General features: G+C 33.7%; 2 protein-coding genes across 8 annotated transcripts; both read right to left on the bottom strand.

Annotated features, from left to right (window-relative positions):
* Nucleotides 1–235: 235 nt before the first annotated feature.
* Nucleotides 236–12,393, bottom strand: LOC107415711 (pyridoxal kinase). 4 transcript variants are annotated; one of them, XM_016024096.4, is made up of 14 exons: nt 12,113–12,393; nt 11,102–11,243; nt 10,889–10,991; nt 7,760–7,853; nt 7,479–7,583; nt 5,892–5,975; nt 4,641–4,714; nt 4,285–4,349; nt 3,510–3,573; nt 2,986–3,051; nt 2,131–2,187; nt 1,479–1,523; nt 1,330–1,383; nt 236–762 (listed from the first exon to the last, which is right to left on the bottom strand). In XM_016024096.4, exons 3-14 carry the CDS (start codon nt 10,964–10,966, stop codon nt 622–624), a joined length of 927 nt encoding a protein of 308 aa, XP_015879582.2. In that variant the 5' UTR covers nt 10,967–10,991; nt 11,102–11,243; nt 12,113–12,393; the 3' UTR covers nt 236–621. The 4 variants fall into 4 exon arrangements, with proteins under 4 accessions (XP_015879582.2, XP_060670165.1, XP_060670166.1 ...); XM_060814182.1 differs by lacking the exon at nt 11,102–11,243 and having other exon boundaries at nt 12,113–12,180; nt 12,233–12,393; XM_060814183.1 differs by lacking the exon at nt 11,102–11,243 and having other exon boundaries at nt 12,113–12,168; nt 12,233–12,393.
* A 997-nt stretch (nt 12,394–13,390) lies between these two features.
* LOC107415657 (stress response protein NST1) lies at nt 13,391–15,938 on the bottom strand. 4 transcript variants are annotated; one of them, XM_048473087.2, is made up of 2 exons: nt 15,643–15,938; nt 13,391–14,917 (listed from the first exon to the last, which is right to left on the bottom strand). In XM_048473087.2, exon 2 carries the CDS (start codon nt 14,866–14,868, stop codon nt 13,585–13,587), a length of 1,284 nt encoding a protein of 427 aa, XP_048329044.1. In that variant the 5' UTR covers nt 14,869–14,917; nt 15,643–15,938; the 3' UTR covers nt 13,391–13,584. The 4 variants fall into 4 exon arrangements, with proteins under 4 accessions (XP_048329044.1, XP_048329043.1, XP_048329042.1 ...); XM_048473086.2 differs by having other exon boundaries at nt 13,391–14,976; nt 15,738–15,938; XM_048473085.2 differs by having other exon boundaries at nt 15,738–15,937.
* Nucleotides 15,939–16,663: the final 725 nt, after the last annotated feature.

Genomic DNA, 16,663 nt, shown 5'->3' with positions numbered 1-16,663 from the left:
AATTCTACGAAAAAATAACATTAATTTCCCTAGATTACATTTAGAACTTGGAACCAAAATTATTGAAAGTTGGAGATTCGGTAGAAAATAAAATTGTAAGAGAGAAAGAAAATTACAGCATTAAGAGAGAAAATAAAATGTACAGTCTATAAGTTCCGTTCATTCAATCAGTGGCATGGCAGGGCCAGAGCATATTCAATCCTCAATTTGATCAAATATGGTGGTAGGCTCTGAGTGAAAATAAATTAATAAAAAAAGCTTTCTTTTTTTACTCTTTTTTTAAATGGAGAATACAAACCCTAACCCCAACATGCACCATGTATACGTATAGTTTGTCACCCAACATATACCATGTGTACGTATAGTTTGTATACTGTGAAGACAAGTTTGCTATATCTCCACAAACAGGAGTAAAGCTGTCACATTTACATGTTTCTATTTTGAGGGAAAATTATTCTCTCTATGCTGGCTACAACTTAAAAATAAAATAAAATAAAAAAGTTTTCCTTTCACCTTTACACCATGACCTACCCGAACTTTTTGAGCAAGAGCACAATCATGACATATATTGTTTCCAAATGAAACATGAGTATTAAATGTATTCTGATGCTTATCGCCCAGTCAGTCGTATCTTTCAGCTTTGAAATTAACCTCAGGATTACGAATGTCATCCTGACTCTGAATCAATCGAATCTCCAAACTGCTTGATTTGGGATCATGTCCAGCCTCTTTGTAGTCCTTCAGAGTCCTCTGCAAAAGTGCCTGGAATTATTCGATATTTCGTCAGTCAAATCTTTTTTCTAACCAAGAGGGTTCCAGCAACATAATGAAAACTATGAACTACTATTTAATGATATCAAACCAACTCTTTCGAGACACTCATTGGTGTAAGCATGAGCAGTTTAGAAACTTGTTGCTCTGCAGCATCTTATGATTATTTTGGAAAACTTTTAATGCCTTCAACTTACACCACGAACAATTAGACCAATTATTTGATTGTATTATAAATAAATTTTAAGCATATCCACTATTTGCTTAAAAAATAAAAATAAAATAAAATTGGTGTAACATCTAATATCACATCTCCTGCGAAAAAGAAAAATACATATTAAAAGAAAGTGTAGATTTTTCAAAATCAATTGAAGCAGGCTTCCCATCTCTCAGATGGGAATGCTTATGGATTTAGTACGAGGTCATTCACGTGTTTGATTCCAACCCTTGTTTATTAAAAAAAAAAATTAAAAAAATTAAAAAATAAACAATCCCCAATCCCCTAATCAATGTCGTGTTGAAAACTCAAGGAAATAATCCACGAAACAAAACAAATACCTGCAAGCTTGATACTGCAAGCTCTGCTGCCTTGCCAAGGTTGTCGGGATATTTCTGGATGTACCAAGAAAAATAGTTAGCATAAACAAAAGAATATAAGCAAGAAAAGGAAAGATGTCGGTTTCACACCACATCTTAAGAGAACTTACATTGCTCCAACCAAGAAGAAGTGCAGTCATAAGATCCCCTGTTCCCTAGAAGCATATAAAAATAATTGTCAATCTAGAAGATCTTTATAAATGGGAATATAAGTACCAATCAAAGCATAAAATGATCTCCCTCTTAGCTATTCTTCAAATAATCTTCCATTTCTTTCTAACCAATTAAATTAGATGATCAAGAGCAATTTGGGATAAAGATGAGAGAAAAGGAAAGGAGAGAGAGAAGAATATCAAAGGGAAAGAAGCTAGGGATAGTGTTGGCTAAAAGCAAGCTACCATTTGTGGCACAAGGGCACACATGGAGACTCCAACAAGATGTGGTCATTGGCATTGGACTTGCCATGAAGTTCTGAGGTCATGGTCTAATACTTATTGACAGTTAAAGGACAGCCGCAATGCTATTAATTGCCTGATAATTCATACTACAATATTTGGAAGGCTTCTGACTATGTATTCAGATAGTAGAAATTGTTGTGGTCATCGAGGCTAGGGTCTAATGCTAATTGATTTGGAACATGCACGTAAGTACAAAATTAATAAACACACATTTGCTCGTGAATGATCTCTCCTACAACAACACTACAGTGCACAGGCCAGTATCAACATAGCATTGCAAATGAAAAAGTTTTCAAGGACATACCGTGAAGTATGCAGGAATTTTGGGAATCTTAATCTTGAACTGCTCGGGCAACTGACCCTATCATGTTCAAGTGAAAATTTAAAGCTTTAGCATGCTAAAACTAATCTTGAAAACAAGCAATACATACTAACGTAGCCATATATATAATTTGCACATACAAGATGGAAAACATAAGAAATAAAAATTAAAACTAATAAAAAAGATGAAAGTGTTTTTCCATAATCATAATCTGCAACATCAAAAAATCATACTTTGCGTATAAATTTCAATTTTTAATGCTAAATGTTAACCATACAGAAACCACCCCACCAAAAAAAAAAAAAAAACTAGATTTTTGTTGTGATCTCAACTCAGAGAGGTTTACAATTTGAGCTGATGATGCAGCAAGTTGATGACAGAGGGTAAGCTTCCACTACCATCTACGAGTTATTATTCACCAACTTTCCATAAGCCACGATAAATTGGTAGGAAGAAGAGACTGATTAAGATAAATTCCAGTAAACATTATAATCTAGCAAAAAGTTTTACTTGTAAATCCCATATTGAACAGAGACAACAAATCTAACAATTAACATCTTTGCTACTTATAGCTTATGTAATGAGTCGGTTTAACATCAAGGTCAACTTATTAAATAGTTATGCTACTTGTTACTTTCGGCACCACTGATAAGGATTAAGGAAAAGTTCTTTAGATACTAGACTGCCAAAATTTAATTCCAAATTAAAACCTTAATCCAGTACCTTATCATTCATCTAAAATATTCAGTCACAGAAACAAAATAAAAATTATAAGCAGCATAATGATTGTGTTTAAACCAAACATAAATCTCAAACTTTAAATACAGGAAAACCCACCTTTTCCTTTTGATGACTACCAATGAGGAGAAGATTACCATCTATACTAATGCTTGTAATCACAACCTGAGATTAATAACAAATTACATAGTATATCACAAATGTATGTAAGATGAGAGAAAGAAAGAGGTTGAGCTTAAAGATATTTAAAAAAAATAAAAAATAAAAAATAAAAATTCTTTTGTTCGGTTCTTTTTCTGTAAGAAATAAAACTTTATCAAAAAGCTTTGAACATCTGTATATGAAATGATTTTACTGCATGAGAATAACTACAAATTCAGTCTTGGTGGGTAAGACTTAGATTTTAGGCTCAATGTCATATGAAGTTAAACTAATCTTTCACTACTGAACCTATTTCAAGTTTTAATTTCCCTTTTTACCTCCCTTTCACAATAGTAAACATGTGGGTGAATTTACCATCTTAGTCATTTATTGATTTCTAGGATTGGTAATATTAAAAGTGATCATATCAGAGGTGCAAGCATTTAGTTGTTCGGGCAACATAAAATTGTAGATAATGAAACCTTTGAAGGTCCAGCAGCATGAAGAATGTTGCAAGCTTTGCGGCCATCTTTTTCAGACTCTATCCTGTGACAAATGACTTTTTTCAGAAAGCAAATGTTGAAATACTAACTACCACATAAAAAGCAAAAGGTTTAAAATCAATGGAATACAATGATGTGAGACCTAACACCATCCAGGCAACTACACAAATGTCCATCACCATTAGCAACAAACAGCTTTTGCTTTCAATCAGACTCAGACGTTACATTTTATTAGTCTAAAGTTTCATAAGGCAGTTTTGTGTGTGCATGCATGTAGGAGATAGGAAGCAGTGTTATATGTTCTGACAAATCCATACTTCATTTCCTTCCATTATGGATTGAGATATTCATTTTGCTTCTTCAAATGATATCCATATTTTCCCAAGAAATTAGTTCAAAAACATTTTGGTAAAATAAAATGGAATTTTATTTTCCCTTTTTCTTTTTGAAATAGAATATTAGATAATTAGATGACTACGTCACAAAAGTAGTATTAAGTTACAATGTTTTAACATATAAAACATCGATTTTGAAAATAAAACTTTAAAAAATGAATAATTTTTTCTTTCAACAATGAAGCTAACCTTTAATATACTGATATTCAGACCAAAAAAGGAGAATTCATTCATATCTGATACATTAATAGGAAAAGGAAAATCATATGCAGTTGCATATCCAACTAGACGATAATCCAATAATTAAAAATGAATAATGTGATAAATTACTTATCGTATGATGTGCTATCTGAAATTACCTGAACCCTGTTAATTGTTCTGCCTCAAACTGGTTAGGAGTTAACATTGAAGCCACTGGAACTACCTAATTAGATAGTGTGTCAAAAAGTAACAATTATCAAATTTAGACTTCAATAAGTTCACATCAAGAAATAATAACAAGAACGGGCCAAACTTCAATATCAAATCCTTCCTCAAGTTATTTAGTTTTATTAGATCAATCCAAACATAAAGAACAGAAGCAGATGCTGGTTAACATGTACTTTAAGTTTCACTAGTTATCAACTAATAACATCCAAACAACTCACTTTACGCATATATAAAGGATAAATATAAAGATATACTAGAGATCCATGCAATAAAGAAGGTGGCTTACCTTCTCTCGGTAGACTGATACCAGCTCTGGAGGGACATAGAGCTTACCTTCATCACCCATCACTGGATCACAGACTGCAGAGTGGGGACAATGGTTTAATAAGAATAAAGGGGAACAAGTAGTAAATAAGATGAACAAGCACATTCTCTTGACACAAAATACACAGTCAACAGTCACTGCATACTTTACAGCTACTATTAGTAGAAAAACAGACCCCACGGATCTTAAAGACTTTTAAGGCTATACAGAGCCATTTGCAAGAACTTATGATCATAATTATTGGGCAATTATGGTAAATATGGGTCGTCAGAATGCCTACTGCAAAATTTTTCAGTGCTGATGTATGGTACACCTTAAGGGTTTTGTAGAATCTAAAGTGTTATTTTGGCATTGGAGATAAGAAGCAGTCTTATAGCATTTAATGTAATATTTTACCAAGGGTAGTTTAAGGTATCAGGTGCAGTAGGTTGCTTAGAAGATAGAAGAAAGGGTGCAGGTTATTAGTTGGCAACATAGTGGTTGTCAAATATGAATAGGACAAGCAATTCATTTTTAACTGAATAAGCTTATGCAGGAAAAAAGTGACTCATATTTCGTAGTTATTCTCTAAAGGGTGGGTGGCAAAACTATATATATAAACACACAAGGAATGAAAAGGAAACTATACAGAAAAAAATGCAGCTAGAAAAAATAAACTAACAAGGAAACAAATAAGGAAATAAATTTTAGATAATTATCCCCCAGTTGAATTGGCCAAGAAAGGAAAAACTATTTCCACAAAATCATCTTCAATAAAGGTATTTCTTTCACATTTAACCATTCTACTTTAAATACTGAAAATTCAATTACAAGCTAATATAACCATCATCAGGACAAAAGCAACGACATTTCATTCCAACTGTTGAATAAAAACGAATTTCATTTCCAGCAAATATTAACTTGAGAAGCTTGATTTAATTTCAACCATTAATTATCGCAATATTTTATAATACTGCCAAACATCTCATAATTTTGCATTAGAAGTGAAGATGTATCCATGCGAAGTCTAATGCAATAGCCAGATAAACAAGTCCTAATGCAGGTTGAAAAGAAAAGCAAGAAAACAATAGCTCTTCAACAGGTTGGGCTTCATTTTTCAAACTGCCTCAACACAAATGTTCAGGAGACAGAAAAATGCAAAGTCAAAGGTTCAATATTTACATGCCCTAGCCATCTCAACAGCTAATGGTCAAGGAATTTTGATCTACTTACCATATATCAGTTTTGGATTCACAGAGCGAAGCTTATTGACAACTTCCAACACAGTGCTCAAAAAGGAAACTGAACCTATATAGCCTGCAGTATGTCAATTAAACAAGAGTTTTCTTCATAGGTGACAAAAGTTCAAAACATTAAAATATAAAAAAAATTAGTAAGAGCAAAACAGACGTAGCTTTAGTGGAAAACAATATAAGGAAATAAGGAAAATGAAAGGAATTATTCAAATATTATCTCAAAAAGCATGAGGTTTCCAAATTAATCACAACTTGCAATTTAAACAAATCCTTCTAGGCATTATAATGCAAGCTATCGCAACCTTTTCAACCTCATGATTTAAAAATATAGACTACAACATAACTCCATAAAGATGAAGCCACAACGATTAAATTTGTTTGAAGACTTCTACAGCATATACTCTAAATGACCTACTCAAATCAACATTACTTGTGAAAACCTTCTCATTTGAATCCTAAAGCAGAGCAGATAGTAATTATCTATAACAGACAAAGGATATCTTAATTTTACTATATTGTTTAATTTTTTGTCGTATTTTAATTTTTGGGGATTTCTAATCATCTTCTTTACCCTACGTATTGATTTCCTATCAATACTAACATATCATATGCTTTTTAGTAGTGGATGAGAAAATGCTACTAACATATCATATGCTTTTTATTATCAGAATTGACATTGATATCCAAACAAGCAGCCATGAGATAATAAAAATACGTTTCGTTGAGTCCCAGCACAAGAGGCTTATCAGGAAACTTTGCATTATATACTAGACATGTTACCACATTCATGTAAACCATAGTAACCCCCCTTCTCTTGTGGCCTTCCAAAAAGGCAGAAGATAAACATAATACATCATCAAACTCAATTAAATACTTAGCTCAAGTTAACGCCACAAAGAATACAGAAAGCCAAAATAATTTTTTAAATCCATTTTTACGTATTTAACACATTTTAATTCAGCCATGTCCGATGCCATTCTGCTGAAACTGAAAAAGTGTGATAATTGGAACAAATTGACCTACTGCATTATCCAAAAAATCAATATTAATGGCTCAATATGAACGCTTTTTTTACACTTGATTCCTAGTCAAAATATTCTGAAAATCATAGCTGCAAGCTATTTTCCCCTTACCTGCATTGTGCAAAGTGTAAAAGTATGAATTGAAAGGTTAGTGGAGCATTCTAGAGCAAAAACCTTGGGCTATTCAAATTTAATCTAGACTGAAAACTTCCAAATCCATTTTAAATGTATCTCAACTTAGGGTCTCTTCACAAATAAGTACAGTGTGGAAACAAAAGCGCAACAATACTTCATGCTGACAACCTCTAATAAAAACATCAATCAGTGTATCAAAATTTGTTTTCTCTCAAATTCTAGAACAAATGCATATTTTGTGCGCCTTTTGTGCACACTTCCTGTCTCATAAAACCTACTTCCAAATAGAGCTCCCCCCTCCCAGTTTATCATGCAAAAAAAAATATCATATAATTCTCCAAGAGAGATTTTCTAGCCTAGCATGCCACATATAACAAAATATAACCAAAAAAAATTATGAGAAATACCTGTTAGTAAATGAGTATAGTATAATAAATCATTTGCTTCAAGGCCTTCTATCAAGTCGCATAATTGTTGGCCATTTAAAACTTGACCCTTAAAAGTTGGGTATCCTGTAACATGTTAAGATCAATTTAATCATGAATTCATGATATCGCAATCATCTTAGCGAGGATAGCATGCCTGAAGCCCTGAACTTGTACAGATGGACAGACCACAGATCATCACACCATATATCAGGCCTCAAGAATTCTGAAACTGTTTGAATTAAGTAAAAGAAGCAGCTAACCTGTGTGGTTTGAGAACTGCACTGAATTAATTGGATCAACATCATAGCCTAACAGTTGGAGAGGGAAGACAGCGGATTTATTTCCAACATATCCCTACAGGGAAGTAGCAAAGAAGTAAGGTATTGCAAGAGATTCATTATACAGATAATGGAACCAAAATTTAGACATTAAAAATTATGAAAGCCGAGGAAAATAAGGGTAGTCAACAACAATAAGGTCTTAGATCCAATGCCAACAGATGAAATTTGCTTCTTGCACATGAATCTCAGAACTGCACAACTCATAAATTAAAAAAGAAAATTCTTGCAATTATTTTTTAGCATTTCAAAACAAGGATATGACAAGGAGTATCTAACAATCAAACCAATAGACACTACAATGATGCATGAGGAGAAATTTGTTATCTGGATTGGTGCAGTTACATGTCTAAGGGTCACATTTGTTTGAATTTAGTTCTCCATAAACTGTTTAAGTATTTCTTTACTTGATTTCAAATAGATTACTTTGTCCTTGTTTCAAAAAATATTTATTTTTAATTTAAAAAACCTATTTATATTTTATGTTTTAAAAAAGATAAAAAAGACTAAATTAGCAGGATTTTTTCATTTATTTATTTAAGTACCAACACAATGTTTATCTATCATAATTTCATTTTTTTTGTAACTTCTTATCAAATTATAATTATGTCTCTGGTAACATAGAAGAAAAAGTATAAGGAATAACAAATAAAAGATGGCCCAACTATGTTAAGTGCCACATCAGCTACCTTTCCTTATAGATCGGTCCTTATGTTTTGGTTAAAAACCAGTCAGCAAGCAAAAAATATCTAACTAGATTCAAGTTCCAACAACCAGCGGGATTGCTTCATGTATGACTGACTTGGGCTGTCTAGTCTTCTGTCCATTTTACAGCTCAAAACCATCCTCCTTTGAAAGCTTCCCTCCCCCATTTCAATTACATGCAGCCCCAAATGTGAAACTAAATTTGTTGCAATCCAGCTTTGGCCATCACCCAACAAATTCTACCCCTCATGTGAAATCATCCTCCTAATTCAGATTTGCTTAAATTGCATTTCAAGGGGCCTTGCCAAATCCATTTACTGCTTTTAAAAGTCAACCTACATCCCTGAAAACCACCCCCAAGTGCCATAATGTACTGGCAAGTGTTCAAGGTACCTCCAGCCATGTTCAATACAACTCCTATTACTCATGTTGTATTGTATCAATACAGATACTTCCCCATCTACAGCCGCATTTACATAACAGGATACTATAACTTTCTCAAGATAATACAAGCATCATCCATATGAATACATTGATATTCTACCCCACCAGTTCTCCAATACGACAATATAAAATTCCATTACTTCTCATTACGATTCTTATCTCCACAACACTGAAACTTTGCCAATTTTGATAATGTAGCCTAAGATTTAAGATCCAAGTTTATAGCATCATATTAGATCATGTACTTTTCCTGTATATCTAACAAAAACAAAACACATGCTTTTGGCATGTTCCATGGCATAAGTTCTTGTTGTTTAAGACAAAATCTAAGACAAACAATTTTATCAAGTGATCGAACTATTTAGGAAACTTCCACTGAGACAGTTGTTACTCCTTTAAGGTTGACATCCTTCTCATAAATTATTTCCCCTGATCCACTTGCAAATCCTAGAAAATTCAGAAGTTACATGGGGTCCAATTTAAAATTGGGTCATTATAAACAAACTGAACAGTTAGCAGTCCATCTTTGGTAACCATGGGATATGGGACAAGGCATATTAATTTTGAGTCCTTTCGCTGGCAGCATATTGCCCTTTCATTATCAATAGTAATGCGTAGATGACGACAAATACCCTCTCTTAAAACAACAATAATTCCTAGATTGAACTGAGTACAACCAAAAGACACCAACTAGGAAGGATACAAGCCCATGTGATTCCATAAGTAACTATTCTGTCTCAGGCCATGTCAGTTGAAGAATCCAGTTTTTCAAAAAAGAATGATAGACAAGTTAGCAACCGCGCCTATGGCCTACCTTAGTCACCAACCTACCATAGCCACTGCATCTTCCCAACCACAGATGCATATCCTAGAAATGTCTATTAAATCACCCACCAAAACATTTATTATTACTTTAAACATAGGGATCTTCAAAAACTTGTAGAAGGACGTACTTTGTATCCAATATAAGAAATTTGACCACATCAGGGAGACACAAGCATACGATGTTAGATTGAATTTATCTTTGGTGCTCAATTTTACATTTTAAGTTAGTTTGATTGATAATGCACCATGATACAATATAGACAAACGCATTAATCATTTCGTTTATACAGAAAATACATATGATACCAAGGCCCTTCCAAACCTTTAACCAAACAAAATCAAGAATACGACAAGAAGGGAATATCCAACCATGTTGCTCTTTATTTAAGCAATGCCTGCAAGTCCCAAAAAAAGGGAATTTAATACTATATATATATATATATATATATAACAATCATTTGCGCCATGACCCTGCCTTTCTGCCCTTCTCGGACCAATAAATTTTACCATACTTGTTGTACTCAAAATACTACTGCAGTTAAGAAAACAAGTCAAATGGTGGGATATCCCATAGAATGCATGGTCAGTCATATGTAACCAACTAAAAATTGCAGGCTGGGGTATGCCATAAAAGCTGTCTTTGTATCGTTATGTGCTCGCAAAGGGGTGAAGAAGAAACCATTCAAATAAACTCTTAACCACATAATATTTTCAGTCAAATCACAAAAGCATTTTCTGGTCCATTTCCCTCAATCCTAACTCAATAATATTGTTGAGAATCAAATTTAGACAGGCGTGAATTAATATGAATGATAAAATTATGTATACAATTAAGAAAGCACTTCTGCAGAACAACTAACATCCCAAAAAATAAATAAAAAGAATAAGACTTTTCACATCAAGCCAACACAAAAAGCATCATACACAATCAGGCCATCCACAACTACAGTATCAGTCAAAGAAAAACTAGACTTTCTTAGATTAATTGGCTTGGCTTCAATTTAATCATCCCTGTATTCTTTCCAGTTTTTTCTTTAAACAGACAAAAAAAGTAAGCATAAAGGAAAGCACCAATACCTGAACTGTGTGAGACTGAATACTGAGAACTCGACCAGTCTCAGAAGGCAGAGCCAGTGAAAGGATCGGAGGTGCCATTCCTGGATTTCTCGAGCTTTATGACCTTCACGTCGAATAAAAGATTAAAAACAAAAGAAAAGTGGAAGTCAAATCAAAGAACCTATGAACATCCAAATCAAATAACCAACGGATAAGTTTCCAAAAGTATTTTACACGAAAATGTGGGTTCGTCGGAAAAATCCCAATCGGAGACGGCAAATGAGCTCAGAGTTGAGCAACATAGAAGAAGAGACCGAGAGAAAATCGTGATTGCAATATTTCAGAGAACAGTGTGATGTCGATGAGTACACTGCCACTTTATTATTGCATATATAAAATCCAATTATAAGGTTATTCTAAAAGAAGAAATAAAATGAATACCATTGAAAAAATTACATTGCACAAAACAAAAATACCATAGGCTGAAGGTCTTAATATCTTTCACATATTCCTTAGAGTTTATGATCTTAAGCTCCATCTAACACAAAGTTCGCCCACAGCTTATACTCATAAATCATCATCAAAGTTTAACAAACTTGCTCTTCCGCATTGCTTCATCAAGAATTACATGGTGCTCTTCTTCGATTTATCTAATTTAATTATTTTTTGGTTTTTTTTTTTTTTTTTTTGGTTGGTTGGTTATTTTAAATTGTGTGACAGAATCAAGAAGATCCAATCATTGTCCATTAAGCGTCAGTTAAAATTTAAGGAATTCAATTAGCTCGCCACATCCATCATTTCAGAAACAGAGACAAAACCCAAACAATTATAATCTAACATACATTTTGCAACAGCTAAACAAATTTCAGCACAAAGATTCTCATAACATACAAACTAAGCAGAACACATTTAGGCATTTAACCTCTGAAAAAAGAAAAATCCAAAATCTAGACAAAAACCAAAACCAAAAAAAAAAGAAAAAAAAAAAAAAAAAAAAAAGATAAAGATAAAGATAACGAAAACAACGTGAAAAACTGGTTATGCTGGTAGGCATAGTTGACAAATACCAGAAAATCCACAACCATTTGAACAATAAGTTTAACAGTTCAGACTCTAAAAAAAAATATACATATACAAAATTTACATGCATATCTATATATTTACAGCTACATGCAATCAGAACATTAAAAAACTGCCAATTAACCAAAAAATAAAATAAAATAAATAAAAAGAGAGTAAGCATACCTGAAGGAATGGAGGATTGGAGTGAGAAACGGCTTGGAGAGAGAGAGAGAGAGAGAGAGAGAGAGAGAGAGAGGAAAAGAAGAGAGAAGAATGTGATAGAGAGAGAGAGAGAGAGAGAGAATCAGAAACTGATTTTGTCAACAAAAGTTTCTTACATCGAAGGTACTGACGACGATGCGGACGCCAGGGTACAATTTCCTACCTGCTCATGTGCGCCTAATACTCCAACTCCTTCCAATAGCCTTTCGCCATGTGGCATTGACGAAGTTTCGGATTTATTTCACCGCTCTTCCGATTTGATTTAAATATTATTATATGATCCCTCACCCTTTAAAAGTATCATCAATTTCACATCGTTTTGCTGTTATATTTGTTTCTTTCATTTTTCTTTTTTAATTGTAATTTTTAAAAATTTAAAAAATTATATTGTAATTAATATAAGGGATCCAGATGAAATATATCTTTAATTTTACACAGTCAAACACTGCAAATACGATTCAAAGTCTTCTTCTTCCTTTTTTTTATATTTGTTTCTATAAGAAAACAGTTTCTTCCTCTTTTCTTTTAAATAAATAATAATATTAATAATAATAAACTAATTATTAATTCAATCGATTACTGAGATAGAAATGAAAGCCATTCTGTTTATTTGAATTTCAAGCTTTATGGTAGATAAAGTCGTAAGTATATTTTTTTAAGTGTTTTACTTGAAAATCATTTTTGAAATTTACTTTGGTGGCCCAAAAACCTTTTATCTTATTAATTTTAATAAATAAATAAATAAATAAATAAATAAAATAAAATAAAAAAGATATTTCCAGGTTTCATAGTTAGTGTGCTTTAGTTTCCACATTAAGGAGTCAAGGGACCATCGCTTGAAGTTCCTTCCTGTTTTATAATTGTTGAGCAAGAGGTCAATTATCCAGCTAAGAGAAGGTTCTCTCCTGCTGCTCTCCACCACATGATTATGATGATGATTAATATCTCAGCCTCATGATCTTTCTTCCTCCAGCACTAATAGCAGCTGTTCCAAATAGAGACTATTAAAAACAACATTTGACTCTTTAAGTCAATGTTAGTCTTTCATCCATGCCGCCAACAAAGAACCTGTTTATAAATTATATTATCTGGGGCATAGATGCGCCAACCAGAGGATGGAGCAATTTATTCGATTCAGGGTGTCTTAGAAAGCACATTAGCAAAGCATCATTTTGATGCATTAACATACCATGTACCACCTCTTTGCATTCAAACAATCAATAATGGACCAAGAGCAAATAGATAAGTCCAATCGTTGCTTGAAATTTGAAAGAATATGCCACTCTGCCATATGCAAGTAGGCATTGATTACCGAATTACAAACAGAGTTCTTTCCAATCTCAATTTGTAACTAAAATCATCAAAATAAATTAATTTTAACACTAGGTAGAAGGTACAATACAATGTATGTATCAGATCAGATGAAATACAGTTTATATGAACTTTGAAGGCGAATTAGCATCGGACTTCCCATTATCGCCCAATCCACCCGGATGCTGCAAATTCTGCAGCACTTGAGGCGGCAAAGACCCTAATCCACCTCCCAACCCATCATTTGCCCACCCGACAAATTGACAAACAAGTCTAGCCATCAGTCCAAGAATCTGCATTTGGTTCTGGCATGCCTCAGCATGCAATTGCATCATTTGCTTCTCATGCTCAATTTGCATACCCACCATTCTCTCCCTCCACTCCATCTCATCCTCCTCTCTCTTCTCCTCCATCTTCATCCTGCTCCACCGTTCCTCTTCATTGAATTCTCGTTCTAACCTCAGTCTTTTCTCATATTCCCTTCTTTCCCACATCGCCTGCATCTCTTCCAATTCCAGTTCCCTGTTATCCAACCCCTCTTCCCTCTCATTCCTTCTTTTCTCCTTCCTATGCTCAGCTTCTTTTCTCTTTTCTTCCTTGTTTGCCTCACCTTTCTCCCTCTTGTAGTCTCTCTCTCTCCTCCTCTCTTCCCTTTTCAACACTACATCCCTCAGCTCCAAAATTTGTGCACTAACCACTCCCAACCTCCTGTTTACTGCTAACCCTTTCTTCAATTTCCTCTTCCGACCAAAACCCACATCCCCAATTTCTCTCTCAGGCCCAAATTCACCCTCACTACCAACAATCTCATCCCCCACTTCACCATCACCACCACCACTGTCATCATCATCATCACTACCAACACCATCACCACCACCACCACCACCACCACTACCACCACCACAACGACCACCAACATCTTCATCATCGTCATCATCATCTTCTCCTTCCAAACTTTCTTCTTCACCATCCTCTTCCAAATCTTCGCAGTCAATTCCAAAACCCAAGTCCCCACAATCACCAAAAACATTCACATTGTCACACAATTTCTTTCCCTTAGGATCAAGCTCCACATCCCCAAAGACCTCCTTGTACTTCAAGAAATTCTCCCAGTGATTTTCACCATCATTCCAGTTGAACTCATCCTTGGAAACCCGAATTTTCTGCTTAACACCCAGGTATTGGTGGCGCATGTTTTGGACCTTAATAGAAACATCGCGCCAAGACCATTTGAAAGGGAAGGTTATGGGATCATGGATATGGTGCATGGAGTTGACGTGCTCCGCAATGGGCTTGAACTTCTTCTCGCGGGTCTTTAGCTTAGCTAGAGTTCCCAACTTGAGGAGCTCGGCATACTTGGCAAGGAGGGTCTGTTCCTCCAGCTCTGACCATTTCTTGCGCTTCATTCCCACAGATAGTGAAGAAGGCTAAGTTCTGTTGTCGTTTCAGAATTCTCTGCGATACACGGGAGTCAGATTTTGGTTCCTTTCTAGGAGGTTTTTACTGGAAATTCACTATGAACAAAAACATGAAGCAAAATATAAAGATAACAGCAGAACCAGAACGTGAAATACTAGTGGGAAGACGCAGATAACATAGAATTATCATCAAATAGAAATGTTAAGCTGGACTATACCACTTGGGGTCCTGAAATAGAAATGTTAAGCTGGACTATACCACTTGGGGTCCTGAAGCCCAAGTAATAAAAATGCATAGTAATCAACGACCCAAAAGATTTTAATTGTCATGTGAATTGGTAGAATGACCAAGAAAATACATCTGACTTCAATTGAAAAATCAAAGGCCAAGCAGCAAAATCAAAATTTCATAAGCATTTAAAGTCGGTTAACAGACCTACGAACGACCATAGATAATATTCACCTTTCAAAGAGAATACCTTCTTTTAGAACCAACCAATAATCTCACCAAGCTGAAGAAATGCAAATTTTTTAGGGAAAAAAAAAAAAAAAAAAAAAAAAAAGACATCAAAATTACTCATTTTCCCACCAACCAAATTCTTGATCCCTACAATTTATCAAGAAATCCCTCAAAAACTAAAAAATTTCAAAAAAGGGACAAAAACCCATCTAAGATTCAAGCAGTCTTCGAAGAAGTTACCAAGCATAAAACATCAATACCAACACGAAAATTTGAAGAAAAAAAAAAAAAAAAAAGGATACCAGGTTTCCTTGGACCCCATCAACTGAGATAACCAAAGTTATGAAATGCGTAAAATTTACAAAAACAGCAATGGAAAATTTCCATGAAAGAATACCTCGGGTTCCGAAGCTTCAACTGCCAATCGGGCTGCGATCAAAAAGCCAAAGAAAGGCCTTGGAAAAAGTGAAAGGGGCTTCTTCTTTGTATCTAAGTCGGAATGGGAACGGGGACAGTGAGAGGTCGAAAAGAAAAGCCGAAAACAAAAACTGAAAAACAGAATCTTTTATTTTATTATTACAAAAAAGGCAAAAAAAAAAAAAAGGGTTTTTAGAAGCTGGCTACATTTTTAAATAAAAATAAAAAATGTTTTAAACGATTTTACTAGTTATATAGAATTTCACTTCAAACAGTTGTTACGTATTTTATTTTATTTTATTTTATTTTATTTTATTTTTTGGGAAAACCGTATCAAAATATTTATAAAAATTTTTACCAAAATACTTATTTATTAAATTATGTTCATTTTTTAAAATATATACGTTTTTCTAATACCAATGTATTTCTTATTTATCATTTTTTTAATTCATATGTACTTATTAATCTCTTTAAAGAAAAACACATAAATAACTTACCAACAAGCTTATTAAATTCATTTTTGTTTTTCATTTGAAGAAAATAATATATACATATATATATATATATATAAACCAAAAACTAAAAGCAAAAACTATGTCAAATGCTTGCAGTTGGCAATTAGTATACTTTAGCACCACCGATTGGCACTGGCAAAAAGATCTTTAAAAGATGCATCTACTCCAAATTGTGTGTGGTCCATAATGATCATCTCTAAACTGATTTATGTTATAACCAAAATGAATGTCAAAAATTTGTATGAATGTAAAATTTATAAGGGGAAACAAATCTTCCACATTATGCAGGGATACCTTTATTTTTCTATATGGCCAATCATGTAACCTCAACATTTCACAATCATGGTTCTGGTAACGTGTCTCATGTGGAATCTAAAAAAGAAAATTTATA

The sequence above is a fragment of the Ziziphus jujuba genome, chromosome 2 (genome assembly GCF_031755915.1).
Source record: "Ziziphus jujuba cultivar Dongzao chromosome 2, ASM3175591v1".
Taxonomy (NCBI): Eukaryota; Viridiplantae; Streptophyta; class Magnoliopsida; order Rosales; family Rhamnaceae; genus Ziziphus; species Ziziphus jujuba.
This window is presented reverse-complemented; position numbering and strand designations above follow the sequence as displayed.